This window comes from Mya arenaria, chromosome 13 (genome assembly GCF_026914265.1).
Source record: "Mya arenaria isolate MELC-2E11 chromosome 13, ASM2691426v1".
NCBI classification, from domain to species: domain Eukaryota; kingdom Metazoa; phylum Mollusca; class Bivalvia; order Myida; family Myidae; genus Mya; species Mya arenaria.
The window spans coordinates 43,575,403-43,595,349 of NC_069134.1; the positions used below are offsets into that span (position 1 = coordinate 43,575,403).

The 19,947-nt window shown below is 36.4% G+C and overlaps 1 protein-coding gene across 1 annotated transcript; it reads right to left on the minus strand.

Annotated features, from left to right (window-relative positions):
• Positions 1-11,748: 11,748 nt before the first annotated feature.
• LOC128213990 (elongation of very long chain fatty acids protein 4-like) lies at positions 11,749-19,631 on the minus strand. Its single transcript, XM_052920146.1, has 8 exons — positions 19,526-19,631; positions 17,769-17,864; positions 16,700-16,887; positions 16,246-16,326; positions 15,777-15,833; positions 13,727-13,835; positions 13,075-13,202; positions 11,749-12,163 (listed from the first exon to the last, which is right to left on the minus strand). Exons 2-8 carry the CDS (start codon positions 17,833-17,835, stop codon positions 11,990-11,992), a joined length of 804 nt encoding a protein of 267 aa, XP_052776106.1. The 5' UTR covers positions 17,836-17,864; positions 19,526-19,631; the 3' UTR covers positions 11,749-11,989.
• Positions 19,632-19,947: the final 316 nt, after the last annotated feature.

Here is a 19,947-nt window from a genome sequence, read left to right on the forward strand (position 1 = left end):
ATGCCTATAACCAAGTTGTTTGGATTCAATAAGCAGTACACGTGTACATGCCTATAACCAAGTTGTTTGGATTCAATAAGCAGTACACGTTTACATGCCTATAACCAAGTTGTTTGGATTCAATAAGCAGTACACATGTAGCCTATAACCAAGATGTATGGATTCAATAAGCAGTGCACGTTTACAGGCCTATAACCAAGTTGTTTGGATTCAATAAGCAGTACACATGTACATGCCTATAACCAATATGTATGGATTCAATAAGCAGTGCACGTTTACAGGCCTATAACCAAGTTGTTTGGGTTCAATAAGCAGTACACGTTTACATGCCTATAACCAAGTTGTTTGGATTCAATAAGCAGTACACGTTTACAGGCCTATAACCAAGTTGTTTGGATTCAATAAGCAGTACACGTTTACATGCCTATAACCAATATGTATGGATTATATAAGCAGCGCACGTTTACATGCCTATAACCAAGTTGTTTGGATTCAATAAGCAGTACACGTTTACATGCCTATAACGAAATTGTTTGGATTCAATAAGCAGTACACGTTTACATGCCTATAACCAAGTTGTTTGGATTCAATAAGCAGTGCACGTTTACATGCCTATAACCAAGTTGTTGGATTCAATAAGCAGTACACGTTTACATTCCTATAACCAAGTTGTTTGGATTCAATAAGCAGTGCACGTTTACATGCCTATAACGAAATTGTTTGGATTCAATAAGCAGTGCACGTTTACATGCCTATAACCAAGTTGTTTGGATTCAATAAGCAGTACACGTTTACATGCCTATAACCAAGTTGTTTGGGTTCAATAAGCAGTACACGTTAAGTGCCTTTGTACATGCCTATAATCAAGATGTTTTGATTCAATAAGCAGTACAACTATACATGCTTATAACCAAGAAGTACGAATTCAATAAGCAGTACACGTTTACATGCCTATAACGAAATTGTTTGGATTCAATAAGCAGTGCACGTGTACATGCCTATAACCAAGTTGTTTGGATTCAATAAGCAGTACACGTTTACATGCCTATAACCTAGTTGTTTGGATTCAATAAGCAGTACACGTTAAGTGCCTTTGTACATGCCTATAATCAAGATGTTTGGATTCAATAAGCAGTACAACTATACATGCTTATAACCAAGAAGTACGAATTCAATAAGCAGTACACGTTTACATGCCTCTTACGAAGTTGTTCGGATTCAATAAGCAGTACACGTTTACATGCCTATAACCAAGTTGTTTGGATTCAATAAGCAGTGCACGTTTACATGCCTATAACCAAGTTGTTTGGATTCAATAAGCAGTACACGTTTACATGCCTATAACCAAGTTGTTTGAATTCAATAAGCAGTACACGTTTACATCCCTATCACCAAGTTGTTTGGATTCAATAAGCAGTGCACGTTTACATGCCTATAACCAAGTTGTTTGGATTCAATAAGCAGTACACGTTTACATGCCTATAACCAAGTTGTTTGAATTCAATAAGCAGTACACGTTTACATCCCTAAAACCAAGTTGTTTGGATTCAATAAGCAGTGCACGTTTACAGGCCTATAACGAAATTGTTTGGATTCATTAAGCAGTACACGTTTACATGCCTATAACCAAGTTGTTTGGATTCAATAAGCAGTACACGTTTACATGCCTACAACCAAGTTGTTGGATTCAATAAGCAGTACACGTTTACATGCCTATAACGAAATTGTTTGGATTCAATAAGCAGTACACGTTTACATGCCTATAACCAAGTTGTTTGGATTCAATAAGCAGTGCACGTTTACATGCCTATAACCAAGTTGTTTGGATTCAATAAGCAGTACACGTTTACATGCCTATAACCAAGTTGTTTGGATTCAATAAGCAGTACACGTTTACATGCCTATAACCAAGTTGTTTGGATTCAATAAGCAGTACACGTTTACATGCCTATAACGAAATTGTTTGGATTCAATAAGCAGTACACGTTTACAGGCCTATAACCAAGTTGTTTGGATTCAATAAGCAGTGCACGTTTACATGCCTATAACCAAGTTGTTGGATTCAATAAGCAGTACACGTTTACATTCCTATAACCAAGTTGTTTGGATTCAATAAGCAGTGCACGTTTACAGGCCTTTACCCAAGTTGTTTGGATTCAATAAGCAGTACACGTTTACATGCCTATAACCAAGTTGTTTGGATTCAATAAGCAGTGCACGTTTACATGCTTATAACGAAATTGTTTGGATTCAATAAGTAGTACACGTTTACATGCCTATAACGAAATTGTTTGGATTCAATAAGCAGTACACGTTTACATGCCTATAACGAAATTGTTTGGATTCAATAAGCAGTACACGTTTACATGCCTATAACCAAGTTGTTTGGATTCAATAAACAGTACACGTGTACATGCCTATAACCAAGTTGTTTGGATTCAATAAGCAGTACACGTTTACATCCCTATAACCAAGTTGTTGGATTCAATAAGCAGTACACGTGTACATGCCTATAACCAAGTTGTTGGATTCAATAAGCAGTGCATGTTTACATGCCTATAACCAAGTTGTTTGGATTCAATAAGCAGTGCACGTTTACATGCCTATAACGAAATTGTTTGGATTCAATAAGCAGTACACGTTTACATGCCTATAACCAAGTTGTTTGGATTCAATAAGCAGTACACGTTTACATGCCTATAACGAAATTGTTTGGATTCAATAAGTAGTACACGTTTACATGCCTATAACCAAGATGTTTGGATTCAATAAGCAGTACACGTTTACATGCCTATAACGAAATTGTTTGGATTCAATAAGCAGTACACGTTTACATCCCTATAACCAAGTTGTTTGGATTCAATAAGCAGTACACGTGTTTAGGCCTATAACGAAATTGTTTGGATTCAATAAGTAGTACACGTTTACATGCCTATAACCAAGTTGTTGGATTCAATAAGCAGTACACGTGTACATGCCTATAACCAAGTTGTTTGGATTCAATAAGCAGTACACGTGTACATGCATATAACCAAGTTGTTTGGATTCAATAAGCAGTACACGTTTACATGCCTATAACCAAGTTGTTTGGATTCAATAAGCAGTACACGTTTACATGCATATAACCAAGTTGTTTGGATTCAATAAGCAGTACACGTTTACATGCCTATAACCAAGTTGTTTGGATTCAATAAGCAGTACACGTTTACATCCCTATAACCAAGTTGTTGGATTAAATAAGCAGTACACGTTTACATGCCTATAACCAAGTTGTTTGGATTCAATAAGCAGTACACGTTTACAGGCCTATAACCAAGTTGTTTGGATTCAATAAGCAGGACACATGTACATGCCTATAACCAAGTTGTTTGGATTCAATAAGCAGTACACGTTTACATGCCTATAACCAAGTTGTTTGGATTCAATAAGCAGTACACGTTTACATGCCTATAACCAAGTTGTTTGGATTCAATAAGCAGTACACATGTACATGCCTATAACCAAGTTGTTTGGATTCAATAAGCAGTACACGTTTACAGGCCTATAACCAAGTTGTTTGGATTCAATAAGCAGTGCACATGTACATGCCTATAACCAAGTTGTTTGGATTCAATAAGCAGTACACATGTACCTGCCTATAACCAAGTTGTTTGGATTCAATAAGCAGTACACGTTTACATGCCTATAACCAAGTTGTTTGGATTCAATAAGCAGTACACGTTTACAGGCCTATAACCAAGTTGTTTGGATTCAATAAGCAGTACACATGTACATGCCTATAACCAAGTTGTTTGGATTCAATAAGCAGTGCACGTTTACAGGCCTATAAACAAGTTGTTTGGATTCAATAAGCAATGCAGGTTTTCAGGCCTATAACCAAGTTGTTGGATTCAATAAGCAGTGCACGTTTACATGCCTATAACCAAGTTGTTTGGATTCAATAAGCAGTACACGTTTACATGCCTATAACCAAGTTGTTTGGAATCAATAAGCAGTACACGTTTACAGGCCTATAACCAAGTTGTTTGGAATCAATTAGCAGTACACGTTTACATGCCTATAACCAAGTTGTTGGATTCAATAAGCAGTACATGTTTACAGGCCTATAACCAAGTTGTTTGGAATCAATAAGCAGTACACATGTACATGCCTACAACCAAGTTGTTTGGATTCAATAAGCAGTGCACGTTTACATGCCTATAATCAAGTTGTTTGAATTCAATAAGCAGTACACGTTTACATGCCTATAACCAAGTTGTTTGGAATCAATAAGCAGTACACGTTTACAGGCCTATAACGAAATTGTTTGGATTCAATAAGCAGTACACGTTTACATGCCTATAACCAAGTTGTTGGATTCAATAAGCAGTACACGTTTACATGCCTATAACCAAGTTGCTTGGATTCAATAAGCAGTACACGTTTACATGCTTATAACGAAATTGCTTGGATTCAATAAGTAGTACAAGTTTACATGCCTATAACCAAGATGTTTGGATTCAATAAGCAGTACACGTTTACATGCCTATAACGAAATTGTTTGGATTCAATAAGCAGTACACGTTTACATCCCTATAACCAAGTTGTTTGGATTCAATAAGCAGTACACGTTTACATCCCTATAACCAAGTTGTTTGGATTCAAAAAGCAGTGCACATTTACATGCCTATAACCAAGTTGTTTGGATTCAATAAGCAGTGCACATTTACATCCCTATAACCAAGTTGTTTGGATTCAATAAGCAGTACACATTTACATCCCTATAACCAAGTTGTTTGGATTCAATAAGCAGTGCACATTTACATCCCTATAACCAAGTTGTTTGGATTCAATAAGCAGTGCACATTTACATCCCTATAACCAAGTTGTTTGGATTCAATAAGCAGTGCACATTTACATCCCTATAACCAAGTTGTTTGGATTCAATAAGCAGTACACATTTACATCCCTATAACCAAGTTGTTTGGATTCAATAAGCAGTACACGTTTACATGCCTATAACCAAGTTGTTTGGATTCAATAAGCAGTGCACATTTACATCCCTATAACCAAGTTGTTTGGATTCAATAAGCAGTACACATTTACATCCCTATAACCAAGTTGTTTGGATTCAATAAGCAGTGCACATTTACATCCCTATAACCAAGTTGTTTGGATTCAATAAGCAGTGCACATTTACATCCCTATAACCAAGTTGTTTGGATTCAATAAGCAGTGCACATTTACATGCCTATAACCAAGTTGTTTGGATTCAATAAGCAGTGCACATTTACATCCCTATAACCAAGTTGTTTGGATTCAATAAGCAGTACACGTTTACATGCCTATAACCAAGTTGTTGGATTCAATAAGCAGTACACGTTTACATCCCTATAACCAAGTTGTTTGGATTCAATAAGCAGTGCACATTTACATCCCTATAACCAAGTTGTTTGGATTCAATAAGCAGTACACGTTTACATGTATATAACCAAGTTGTTTGGATTCAATAAGCAGTGCACGTTTACATGTATATAACCAAGTTGTTTGGATTCAATAAGCAGTGCACGTTTACATGCCTATAACCAAGTTGTTTGGATTCAATAAGCAGTGCACGTTTACATAGCTATAACCAAGTTGTTTGGATTCAATAAGCAGTACACGTTTACAGGCTTATAACGAAATTGTTTGGATTCAATAAGCAGTACACGTTTACATGCCTATAACCAAGTTTTTGGATTCAATAAGCAGTACACGTGTACATGCCTATAACCAAGTTGTTTGAATTCAGTAAGCAGTACACGTTTACATGCCTATAACCAAGTTGTTTGGAATCAATAAGCAGTACACGTTTACATGCCTATAACCAAGTTGTTGGATTCAATAAGCAGTGCACGTTTACATGCCTAGAACCAAGTTGTTGGATTCAATAAGCAGTGCACGTTTACATGCCTATAACCAAGTTGTTTGGAATCAATAAGCAGTGCACGTTTACATGCCTATAACCAAGTTGTTTGGAATCAATAAGCAGTGCACGTTTACATGCCTATAACCAAGTTGTTTGGATTCAATAAGCAGTGCACGTTTACATGCCTATAACCAAGTTGTTTGGAATCAATAAGCAGTACACGTTTACATGCCTATAACCAAGTTGTTTGGGTTCAATAAGCAGTACACGTTAAGTGCCTTTGTACATGCCTATAATCAAGATGTTTTGATTCAATAAGCAGTACAACTATACATGCTTATAACCAAGAAGTACGAATTCAATAAGCAGTACACGTTTACATGCCTATAACGAAATTGTTTGGATTCAATAAGCAGTGCACGTGTACATGCCTATAACCAAGTTGTTTGGATTCAATAAGCAGTACACGTTTACATGCCTATAACCTAGTTGTTTGGATTCAATAAGCAGTACACGTTAAGTGCCTTTGTACATGCCTATAATCAAGATGTTTGGATTCAATAAGCAGTACAACTATACATGCTTATAACCAAGAAGTACGAATTCAATAAGCAGTACACGTTTACATGCCTCTTACGAAGTAGTTGTTCGGATTCAATAAGCAGTACACGTTTACATGCCTATAACCAAGTTGTTTGGATTCAATAAGCAGTGCACGTTTACATGCCTATAACCAAGTTGTTTGGATTCAATAAGCAGTACACGTTTACATGCCTATAACCAAGTTGTTTGAATTCAATAAGCAGTACACGTTTACATCCCTATCACCAAGTTGTTTGGATTCAATAAGCAGTGCACGTTTACATGCCTATAACCAAGTTGTTTGGATTCAATAAGCAGTACACGTTTACATGCCTATAACCAAGTTGTTTGAATTCAATAAGCAGTACACGTTTACATCCCTAAAACCAAGTTGTTTGGATTCAATAAGCAGTGCACGTTTACAGGCCTATAACGAAATTGTTTGGATTCATTAAGCAGTACACGTTTACATGCCTATAACCAAGTTGTTTGGATTCAATAAGCAGTACACGTTTACATGCCTACAACCAAGTTGTTGGATTCAATAAGCAGTACACGTTTACATGCCTATAACGAAATTGTTTGGATTCAATAAGCAGTACACGTTTACATGCCTATAACCAAGTTGTTTGGATTCAATAAGCAGTGCACGTTTACATGTCTATAACCAAGTTGTTTGGATTCAATAAGCAGTACACGTTTACATGCCTATAACCAAGTTGTTTGGATTCAATAAGCAGTGCACGTTTACATGCCTATAACCAAGTTGTTTGGATTCAATAAGCAGTACACGTTTACATGCCTATAACGAAATTGTTTGGATTCAATAAGCAGTACACGTTTACAGGCCTATAACCAAGTTGTTTGGATTCAATAAGCAGTGCACGTTTACATGCCTATAACCAAGTTGTTGGATTCAATAAGCAGTACACGTTTACATTCCTATAACCAAGTTGTTTGGATTCAATAAGCAGTGCACGTTTACAGGCCTTTACCCAAGTTGTTTGGATTCAATAAGCAGTACACGTTTACATGCCTATAACCAAGTTGTTTGGATTCAATAAGCAGTGCACGTTTACATGCTTATAACGAAATTGTTTGGATTCAATAAGTAGTACACGTTTACATGCCTATAACGAAATTGTTTGGATTCAATAAGCAGTACACGTTTACATGCCTATAACGAAATTGTTTGGATTCAATAAGCAGTACACGTTTACATGCCTATAACCAAGTTGTTTGGATTCAATAAACAGTACACGTGTACATGCCTATAACCAAGTCGTTTGGATTCAATAAGCAGTACACGTTTACATCCCTATAACCAAGTTGTTGGATTCAATAAGCAGTACACGTGTACATGCCTATAACCAAGTTGTTGGATTCAATAAGCAGTGCATGTTTACATGCCTATAACCAAGTTGTTTGGATTCAATAAGCAGTGCACGTTTACATGCCTATAACGAAATTGTTTGGATTCAATAAGCAGTACACGTTTACATGCCTATAACCAAGTTGTTTGGATTCAATAAGCAGTACACGTTTACATGCCTATAACGAAATTGTTTGGATTCAATAAGTAGTACACGTTTACATGCCTATAACCAAGATGTTTGGATTCAATAAGCAGTACACGTTTACATGCCTATAACGAAATTGTTTGGATTCAATAAGCAGTACACGTTTACATCCCTATAACCAAGTTGTTTGGATTCAATAAGCAGTACACGTGTTTAGGCCTATAACGAAATTGTTTGGATTCAATAAGTAGTACACGTTTACATGCCTATAACCAAGTTGTTGGATTCAATAAGCAGTACACGTGTACATGCCTATAACCAAGTTGTTTGGATTCAATAAGCAGTACACGTGTACATGCCTATAACCAAGTTGTTTGGATTCAATAAGCAGTACACGTTTACATGCCTATAACCAAGTTGTTTGGATTCAATAAGCAGTACACGTTTACATGCATATAACCAAGTTGTTTGGATTCAATAAGCAGTACACGTTTACATGCCTATAACCAAGTTGTTTGGATTCAATAAGCAGTACACGTTTACATCCCTATAACCAAGTTGTTGAATTAAATAAGCAGTACACGTTTACATGCCTATAACCAAGTTGTTTGGATTCAATAAGCAGTACACGTTTACATGCCTATAACCAAGTTGTTTGGATTCAATAAGCAGGACACATGTACATGCCTATAACCAAGTTGTTTGGATTCAATAAGCAGTACACGTTTACATGCCTATAACCAAGTTGTTTGGATTCAATAAGCAGTACACGTTTACATGCCTATAACCAAGTTGTTTGGATTCAATAAGCAGTACACGTTTACATGCCTATAACCAAGTTGTTTGGATTCAATAAGCAGTACACGTTTACAGGCCTATAACCAAGTTGTTTGGATTCAATAAGCAGTGCACATGTACATGCCTATAACCAAGTTGTTTGGATTCAATAAGCAGTACACATGTACCTGCCTATAACCAAGTTGTTTGGATTCAATAAGCAGTACACGTTTACATGCCTATAACCAAGTTGTTTGGATTCAATAAGCAGTACACGTTTACAGGCCTATAACCAAGTTGTTTGGATTCAATAAGCAGTACACATGTACATGCCTATAACCAAGTTGTTTGGATTCAATAAGCAGTGCACGTTTACAGGCCTATAAACAAGTTGTTTGGATTCAATAAGCAATGCAGGTTTTCAGGCCTATAACCAAGTTGTTGGATTCAATAAGCAGTGCACGTTTACATGCCTATAACCAAGTTGTTTGGATTCAATAAGCAGTACACGTTACATGCCTATAACCAAGTTGTTTGGAATCAATAAGCAGTACACGTTTACAGGCCTATAACCAAGTTGTTTGGAATCAATTAGCAGTACACGTTTACATGCCTATAACCAAGTTGTTGGATTCAATAAGCAGTACATGTTTACAGGCCTATAACCAAGTTGTTTGGAATCAATAAGCAGTACACATGTACATGCCTACAACCAAGTTGTTTGGATTCAATAAGCAGTGCACGTTTACATGCCTATAATCAAGTTGTTTGAATTCAATAAGCAGTACACGTTTACATGCCTATAACCAAGTTGTTTGGAATCAATAAGCAGTACACGTTTACAGGCCTATAACGAAATTGTTTGGATTCAATAAGCAGTACACGTTTACATGCCTATAACCAAGTTGTTGGATTCAATAAGCAGTACACGTTTACATGCCTATAACCAAGTTGCTTGGATTCAATAAGCAGTACACGTTTACATGCTTATAACGAAATTGCTTGGATTCAATAAGTAGTACAAGTTTACATGCCTATAACCAAGATGTTTGGATTCAATAAGCAGTACACGTTTACATGCCTATAACCAAGTTGTTTGGATTCAATAAGCAGTACACGTTTACATCCCTATAACCAAGTTGTTTGGATTCAATAAGCAGTACACGTTTACATCCCTATAACCAAGTTGTTTGGATTCAAAAAGCAGTGCACGTTTACATGCCTATAACCAAGTTGTTGGATTCAATAAGCAGTGCACATTTACATCCCTATAACCAAGTTGTTTGGATTCAATAAGCAGTACACATTTACATCCCTATAACCAAGTTGTTTGGATTCAATAAGCAGTGCACATTTACATCCCTATAACCAAGTTGTTTGGATTCAATAAGCAGTGCACATTTACATCCCTATAACCAAGTTGTTTGGATTCAATAAGCAGTGCACATTTACATCCCTATAACCAAGTTGTTTGGATTCAATAAGCAGTACACGTTTACATCCCTATAACCAAGTTGTTTGGATTCAATAAGCAGTACACGTTTACATGCCTATAACCAAGTTGTTTGGATTCAATAAGCAGTGCACATTTACATCCCTATAACCAAGTTGTTTGGATTCAATAAGCAGTACACATTTACATCCCTATAACCAAGTTGTTTGGATTCAATAAGCAGTGCACATTTACATCCCTATAACCAAGTTGTTTGGATTCAATAAGCAGTGCACATTTACATCCCTATAACCAAGTTGTTTGGATTCAATAAGCAGTGCACATTTACATCCCTATAACCAAGTTGTTTGGATTCAATAAGCAGTGCACATTTACATCCCTATAACCAAGTTGTTTGGATTCAATAAGCAGTACACGTTTACATGCCTATAACCAAGTTGTTGGATTCAATAAGCAGTACACGTTTACATCCCTATAACCAAGTTGTTTGGATTCAATAAGCAGTGCACATTTACATCCCTATAACCAAGTTGTTTGGATTCAATAAGCAGTACACGTTTACATGCCTATAACCAAGTTGTTTGGAATCAATAAGCAGTGCACGTTTACATGTATATAACCAAGTTGTTTGGATTCAATAAGCAGTGCACGTTTACATGTATATAACCAAGTTGTTTGGATTCAATAAGCAGTGCACGTTTACATGCCTATAACCAAGTTGTTTGGATTCAATAAGCAGTGCACGTTTACATAGCTATAACCAAGTTGTTTGGATTCAATAAGCAGTACACGTTTACAGGCTTATAACGAAATTGTTTGGATTCAATAAGCAGTACACGTTTACATGCCTATAACCAAGTTTTTGGATTCAATAAGCAGTACACGTGTACATGCCTATAACCAAGTTGTTTGAATTCAGTAAGCAGTACACGTTTACATGCCTATAACCAAGTTGTTTGGAATCAATAAGCAGTACACGTTTACATGCCTATAACCAAGTTGTTGGATTCAATAAGCAGTGCACGTTTACATGCCTAGAACCAAGTTGTTGGATTCAATAAGCAGTGCACGTTTACATGCCTATAACCAAGTTGTTTGGAATCAATAAGCAGTGCACGTTTACATGCCTATAACCAAGTTGTTTGGAATCAATAAGCAGTGCACGTTTACATGCCTATAACCAAGTTGTTTGGATTCAATAAGCAGTGCACGTTTACATGCCTATAACCAAGTTGTTTGGAATCAATAAGCAGTGCACGTTTACATGCCTATAACGAAATTGTTTGGATTCAATAAGCAGTACACGTGTGCGCACATGTTATCAGAATGTATGAATAAACTACATGTGTGTACATTTCAATCAAATACAGATTCAGATGAACAATAAAATGATAATAAATATAATACAATTTTCAACAAGAAATCTTTACAAATGATTACTGATTTATTGATAAAAGACAATCATATCACCATTGTCATGTTATACAATTTTCTATGCATGGACAATGCACATGAGCACCACAAACGGATCTAACGCCCATCTGTTGTTAGTTTTATTAGTCAAAATGGGAAATAACTCGTTACCGATTGAGTCATAATTGTGATTTTTGTTATACGTGCGCGTACTGTCTTTGGACGTATATGTTTAGTAAGTTTCGTGTAAATAGCCATGGTCTTATCACTCCGACATCACTAACACTATGACATGGGTTATATTAGTTTGTCTGAAAAAATAGCGAGGTAAAATGTTTTCCTAAACATAAACATACGTTAGCTAGTCTTTTGACTGGCCTTTTTATTATACGTTTTGATATAGAAGTTCGTAAACAGCACTATAAGAGAGATGGCGTACATGAACACAGCATAGTTGAACCCCTGTGGGAACTCGCAGTCTGGCTGTAACATGTTCGTCCCTGTGTGAATCACGACGGCTACAAACTGGCTCTGAAAATAAAATATACGAAACACGTTTAACATCGCACAGTGGATTGACAACGGGTTCACAGACGACCATAACACTTTAATGGTATATGTCAGGGGCGTACCTAAAGCATTTTACTACGGTTGAAAACTATACGCCCGTACGTTTGAGCAAGGTGTCGACATCTGAAGGTCTTTCATTAGTTTGTCATCAATATTAGGTGGCAGCGGGAGGCGTGTCCTATCCTATATAAACATTTTTAAGAAAACACTAATGAAAGAACCATTTTCAAGCATTCTCTAGTTTCTGAACGTGAACATTCACTGAAATGACGAACATTAACATGCCGCCATTAGCCTTCGATTGTTAGTCATGATTTCGATATATAAGCACCTGCCATATCGGGGGCACCAAAATTGGTGTGTACGCCCGGGCGTGTGACTAGGTACACAATTGTGTGTGTATGACAACGGCCATTAGATGTTCCTGTTGCTATGGTATCAGTAGTTCAATAGTCAAAGTCATAGTCATAGCCAATGTTGTTAAGGAAATTATGTCCTATGAACAATCAGGAATGTTTTCTTTAATTTAATGGAACTTAAGTGGTTGATTGTATTTGGGCAAATGACTCCCTTTAGATGGTCAGTAGGTCAAAGACAGGGATCAAAGTCATCAGTCACAATCATATCATGACACATGTTTCTGACAAACCACTAGTGGTTTACAAACATATCTAGGTTTAGTAGTACTAGTATATTGATGGTATACTATACACTCATTTCTTCTCTACATACAGAAATTAACAGAAGCACACACAATGTTTGAATAACCACGTTGATAAATGAAGTAAAACGTGTACTCTTGTCATGGCAGTAAAACCGATCCTGCTAGAATTCAAACCTGAAACCACTGCTAAAAGAATAAGGTGCATTACCAGTTGTAGAATGGTGAGATACTTTTTCCACCAGAGATACGGTCGGACGGACGGACCCAGGGCGGACAAGGCGTAGTATGAGTACATGATCACGTGAACAAACGTGTTCAGCATTGCCAGGAACCACGCTGAAATATAGTTATTACAGTTTAAATTACAATTAAGTTTCAACATGTTTAATACTACTCCAGAGGTACGGTCGGACTGACGGCCCCAGAGCGGACAGCACGAAGTGGTAGTACATGAACAAATGTGTAAGCATACTAGTATTTAAGAACCATGCTGAAAAATGTTGTAAGAGTTGAAAAAAAAATATGTTAAAACATGATTTTGGGAACGGATTTCTTTTCTGTAATGCAAAGCATATTCTTTCATGTTAGAATTGAACTGATGAAATCTTACGTTCCTCTTAAATAGATAAGAGACACGCTGGCATTATGACACATTGCCTGCACTTGATAGCAAATGTATCATCAGTCCAAATATTTACGTTCAAGGCAAAATATGAACATAACCACAATCACTGTGAACATAACGAGATGTACTTGGCCCCGGCAAACTTGCAAAGCCGGCATTTGATTTCTCTAAACCTCAGATCTAAAAGCATTAAAACTTACGAGTATATATCAAGTAAATCTTGAAAAGAACGTACATTGTCCGCCGGCAACGTATTTAACGCCAAGCCACCAGTTGAGCAGCATCGTGCTGTGATGATACGCGTGGAGGAAGGAGACGGGCCGTTTCCGTAGAATATGAAATCCCTGAAATAAAACAAGCATGACGTCATCACTGTGTGAACGTACGCTGCCCGCCGGCAGTGGGTTTCATAATAAGCCACCTTAGCTACATGGTGGTACGCATATTACTATATTATGAAGTATCTGCAATGAATCAAACATTACGCAATGTTAGGAACGTTGCTAGCGGGTGTTGTAGTAAATTTCAAGCCACCAATTTAGCAGCACCGTTCCTTGTCGTTTGAAGGAACAACATTGCATGCATGAACAATTACGGCCATACAGTCATAATGAAAATAACTGCAATAACCAAAATATGACGTCATCACGTTATAAATGTACGTTACCAGCCGACACGGCGACAGAGTTTTTAAACCTAGCATATTTACACCTCAACTTCCGTTCCTTAAATGAACTGCCTTTAGGCAATTGCGTTCATCAATCGATGAACGCAACATCTTCGGATATTTTCGGATCGTAATTCATTGCATAACAATATACATGAAAGCTATTGATCTTGTTATTGGTTGTATTGTGTCTGCAGGTCCCGTAAAATATAGATCAACATTTTTAAAAGTGTTAGTTTATTATATTTTAAATATATCGGTACCAGAAGTGTTTCAATTTTACGTTTTAAAGTGATTTCAAGTGGTTGATCTTTTCCCGCGTTATTGTGACATCATTTGAAAAAAATGTTTCCGGTTATAGTCGGGTCGTTCTATTTACAGAATGGGTAAGAACGGATTACTGAAAGGTTTTCTTAAATGAAATGAAATATTTTTTACAATTCTTGAATGAAATAATGAACTATTGGTGTAAATATAAGGAATGAATTGCGGGGTTGATGTCATTATCGGGGATATGAACGCAATTGGGTTGGTCAATGTGTGTGGAGTCGGACTCCACACACATTGACCAACCCAATTGCGTTCATACCCCGATAATGACATCAACCCCGCAATTCATTCCTTAAATATTTACACCTCAACTTCCATTCCTTATATGAACTGCCTTTCGGCAATTGCGTTCATCAATCGATGAACGCAACATCTTCGGATATGTTCGGATCGCAATTCATCGCATAACAATATAAATGAAAACTATTGATTTTGTTATTGTTTGTATTGTGTCAGCAGGTCCCGTAAAATATAAATCAACATTTTAGAAAGTGCTAAGTTATTATATTTTAAACGTTCTGTTGCCAAAGGTGTTTCAATTTTACTTTTAAAAGTGATTTCAAGTGGTTGATCTTTTCCCGCGTTATTGTGACGTCATTTAAAAAAAATGTTTCCCGTAACAGTCGGGTCGTCCTATTTACAGAATGGGTAAGAAAGGATTACTGAAAGGTAATCCGAAATGAAATGAAGTATTTTTTTAACGATTTTTTAACAAAATAATGAACTATTGGTATAAATATAAGGAATGAATTGCGGGGTTGATGTCATTATCGGGGATATGAACGCAATTGAGCTGGTTAAAGTACGCGTGGAGTCCTTCGGACTCCACACACTTAGACCAGCCCAATTGCGTTCATACCCCGATAATGACATCAACCCCGCAATTCATTCCTTAAATGAACTGACGTACATTGTAAGCCGGCGACGTCTTTGACGCTGAGAAAGTAGCTGACCAGCATCATACAATGCAAGACGGGTCGCTGTCGTAGAGAAACACTTTCAATATACGTTATCTGTGTATATGACGTCATCATGTGTTGGACGCTAGGTATCGAGATTAGACATTATTTTTTAACATAATGGAGCTTATATTTTCCAAAAGAAACATGTAAAGCGTTAATGTCATATAAGAATAAAATTAAGTGTAAAAACTGGAATATTTGCTAGAGAAAAGTAAATTTTAATGAACATTATTCGAAGAATTTCTATTGCATTCATGCAGAATTCTTGAGGAAAACGAAGGACTTGTATCAAATGCATGAATACGTGTGAAATTATTCGTACTTACTGTATCTACGAGTTCTATGATTTTGGAGAAAAAGTACCACCAACAGACATTCGCCATCTGAAAAATTAAGTGGCATTATATAAAACAGTTGCATACAATGTGTTTAATCGGTACTTTTATCACTAATTACAAGTACGAAAAGGATTGTTTTTTTCGCTCAAGTCTTGTGTCTGCGTTTGAGGCTCAAAACAAATAGAGAAAGTCTATAATACCTGTATAACATTTTTTACAAAAGATGTCTGTTTGATTGTAGAACATATAATTTTTAATATATTCTAACAATGCTAGCATTTTGGCTGCTAAAATTTTACAACAAAATAAAGATCATCAAGTTTTGCTTTTCTGAGCCTGAGTCTCAAACTCAGATATCAGACGTTACTAAACACAGTCCCTGGACACTAACTGTCCTAACATTATGTGTGAGAAAACCCATACATTCATAACTTATCCTAATATTTTGTGTACCTACTCGTAAAGCCAGCGGGTCGTTTGAATAGTTCGTAGGCTGACATACATAGCTATATCCCGCCAGGATCGATGTGACCAAAAACTGGAAAATATAATGAAACATACAATATGTTGTATCCGAAAATATGTAGTTGAATGGTATTGGGAAAAGCATGTTCCAATACTAGTTTCTACCTCAAGATGTGGGAGGGTAAATGAGGAGATATATGTGGAGACAAAAGAACATGGTCCATACAAAGCCATGAAGATTGTGTAATCTACGATGATATCTATTTTTAAAACGCCTTTATTTTTTTATAATCTGCTAATGACTTGAGTGGCGATTAGAATTATCGACAAAAACAAGCGTCAAGAACGTAGTTAAATATCCACATGGAGTTGAATAAAAATGAAAGGACTTTTCTCCCTTTCTTCAATCTGGCGTATTGGGTTGGTGAATCAAAACGTCGACAAACCTCATAGCACATGTAGGCAGAGAGAAGCACAAGGCCGGCGTTGTAAATGACGATGGCCGCGGAGATGTCCATGGCCTTCTGAGCCTCCATGAGGCGCGGCCCTTGGCGAACGGTGAAAATGTACATGAAGAAGATGGAGAGCGTGGCGACCGGGGATGCCATCAGAGGCCAGTCAGCCACTCGCGGGTCTGTAAGAATAGATGAGGTTTAAGTTACTAAATTAATATTCTACGCGAGACGCGGCACAAGGTGGACAGTCATCACGTATGTAAAATGTGGAGAGCGTGGAGTCCCGGACGTCATTAGGGGCAAGTCTGCCACCCGCGGGTATTGTGAGGATGGACTAGTTCAGAATAAAGATTTTCACAATTATTTTAACCAAAAAAAATTGCCATTGAATGATCATTCCAAGTAAATTGTACAATTATTTATTAATAATGTACTTCGCATGAATACACTTTTAGGAAACTCCTTCAACAATATGTAGATGTAGCCGAACGTCATCCGTCGATCGAATATTTGACAACCAAAATGAATAATGTTGTAAACTAATTATCATACATTGTCAAAAAAAAAGTTAACGATATATTCTTTGGAATTTACTGTATTCCATAGACTAAATCACTAACTGAACTGTGTTGTAAGGGATGTAACCGCTTTTCTGACGTAACATCGTAATTGAACCGAAAGCATGTGACGGGCCTACTGTGTCACAGAATTTTGAAATAAACTTGATTTTCATTGGTCTACAAATAGTTCCATCCACCATACATGATAGTATATATATTAAATACATGCACGTTAACGTTCAACAGGAAATACAAGGCCTTGTTCAGGCGCCTTCACTTCAAAATATTTTTTTTATAGAGAATGACTGTTTATGTGTATGATAGTAACATATTTCACCAAAAGCTATATTTACATTCTCTGTTTACAAGGTGTTATAACCGAGATACAAAACATGTCAAACTAAACCCAACACAAAAAAAAACACATAACGAGACCATCGAGATAACAGTTTTCGACGTAGCGAGAATGAACTGTACACTTCTTCATGTACGTTGGATACCTCCTTTGGACAACGCCCATTCGTAGAACCTCGTCAGACCATACCCCAGCGAGTCTTGATAAAACATGGTTTCTTCTCTGCAACAGACTGCTATATCTGAAAACATATATTTTTATACATCTGTTATTCTTCAATAGGCATTTTTTCTTTAAATAAGCTTGCGTGTTGTTGTTGTTGTTGTTGCTGCTGCTGTTGTTGATGGGTTGCTGTGATTGTTGATAAAGTCTCTCATGCTGCTTTTGCTGTTGTTGCCTTTGTAGTTAATGGTGGTGGTGGTGGTGTGTTATTTCGAAGCAAAAACAATCGCGGTGATGCCTAAGTCAAGGTTTAGTATACCAATCTACGCACAGTAGTCCCTGTAAAGAATATTTCAAAACAGCTTGTCTTTGAAACAAGATTCCAGCCACTATTGCTATCATTATAATGCAATATGGAAGACCATAAATCAAACCTGCCCAATACATCATAATTGTTTTCGATTTTTTCATCCTAAAATGTACGCTAATCATGCTTAAATAGTATTAGTGTATTATCAAAATATCAATAAGACTGCCATTAAAGCTTAAAGAATAAATAAAGAATAGTACATGTATATTGTAACAAATGTTACCATGGCGAATACGGGCAATTAAATAAACGTTGTTGCTGTTGATGGCGGTGGTAATATCAAATCAAAATAAACGCCGTTGTAAGTTAGTTCTGTATTCATGTATAAAACTTATTTACTAATGAGGCAAATTTCTTTTCTCGCAGATATGGAAAAATGCAACTATAGATTAGAAACCAGCTCTTCATTCGCAAATTACAATTGATTTAATACCAGACTTCTTGTTGTTGTTATGGAAACGTTATAATGACTAACAATCAACGACATTGCAATTTTTGTAATACTGGTAATTCGAAGATGAATTTCACTTCACTTGTGTAGCATCGGCACGTAATCAAAAACATTAGTTATTGTGTGTCTAAATCAAAATAAATTAATTATGTGTTAACTTTATAATGTATATGGTATATAAGTAAATAATTATCGTAAAATGTGTTTGCGTGCGTGCGCGTGTGTGCGTGTGTGCGTGAGAGAGAGAGAGAGAGAGAGAGAGAGAGAGAGAGAGAGAGAGAGACTAATTACAAACTCAGCTTATATACCAACTAAATACTCATTTCAGAATTCTTTTAATTGATTGATAATATATTCCTTTCTAGTTTCAATTTCATACCTATCCTGCTATCAATGTAAGTATGTTTATTGTATTTATTTCGATTTGCAGCGTATTATGAACAACATGTATGTGTTCAAATGACTTAATTTAGTTAAATCATGCGGTAAGAAAAACACTTGTCTGTCAACGAAATGGTCTCAGGGTCTCAGGGTAAATGCCGCGTCCCAAACAATACTTTTAGCCGTCTCCAAGGAAGGACGTTTAATTTCATTTGTCATGCGCCTAATCTACTCTTAAATGGAGGGAGTTAGTCTGTAAAAACGTCGTAAAAAAACTTATAAACACATCTTAACGATGCGTACTTTTCTATAGCCAGCTTAACATACCGGAACAGTGGAAACTCAAGTTTATTATGTTGCTTCATAGCGTAAATCCTTTATGGTATCTGTATACCCGCTGTGAATAAACATGTAGTGACCTTACATAAGGTAGTCTATATACATGTATGAACTAGTCACTGTACCCTTTAAAGGATTCAACTATACTGCAAATTTAAATAAAGAAGAAAGAAATAAGAAAATAATACGATGTACTTACATATTAAGTAAAAGTCCTTAGTTTTGTTTGTTTTGCACACTAATAAGATGACTTAGCTACGTTTGTTTAAAGTTATAGGGCTGTACTAAATACTAGTACAGTATGCACGCCTTGTATACAAACTAAACAAATCGATCGACTCTAGTTATACATGTGCCTGTATACATGTCCGATCGATTTCATGGCACCATCGAGGGTATTGGTATGGTTTATTACAATACTTTTAGGTTCATATAGCTTTATGTATTTATTAGTAGCATAATGTTTAACACAAATACGTTAATTTATATGAAAATATATGCATGTAATACTAACGTAGCTATTCGTTATTCCATACAATATCGGATCATTTTGGAATCCTGATCGATCAAGTTCAATGACTTCGGCGATTTCAATAATACCGATTTTAACGTGATAAAGAC

What these genes read in the sequence shown, in the direction of transcription:
- LOC128213990 (XM_052920146.1), bottom strand. Translation starts at nt 17,835, where the DNA reads ATGTTTTATCAAGACTCGCTGGGGTATGGTCTGACGAGGTTCTACGAA. An exon ending in ATGGGCGTTGTCCAAAGGAG is followed by an intron (nt 16,888 to 17,768) that starts GTATCCAACGTA and finishes CTATTCTTACAG; the next exon opens with ACCCGCGAGTGGCTGACTGG. An exon ending in TCATAGAACTCGTAGATACA is followed by an intron (nt 13,836 to 15,776) that starts GTAAGTACGAAT and finishes GTTTTATTTCAG; the next exon opens with GGATTTCATATTCTACGGAA.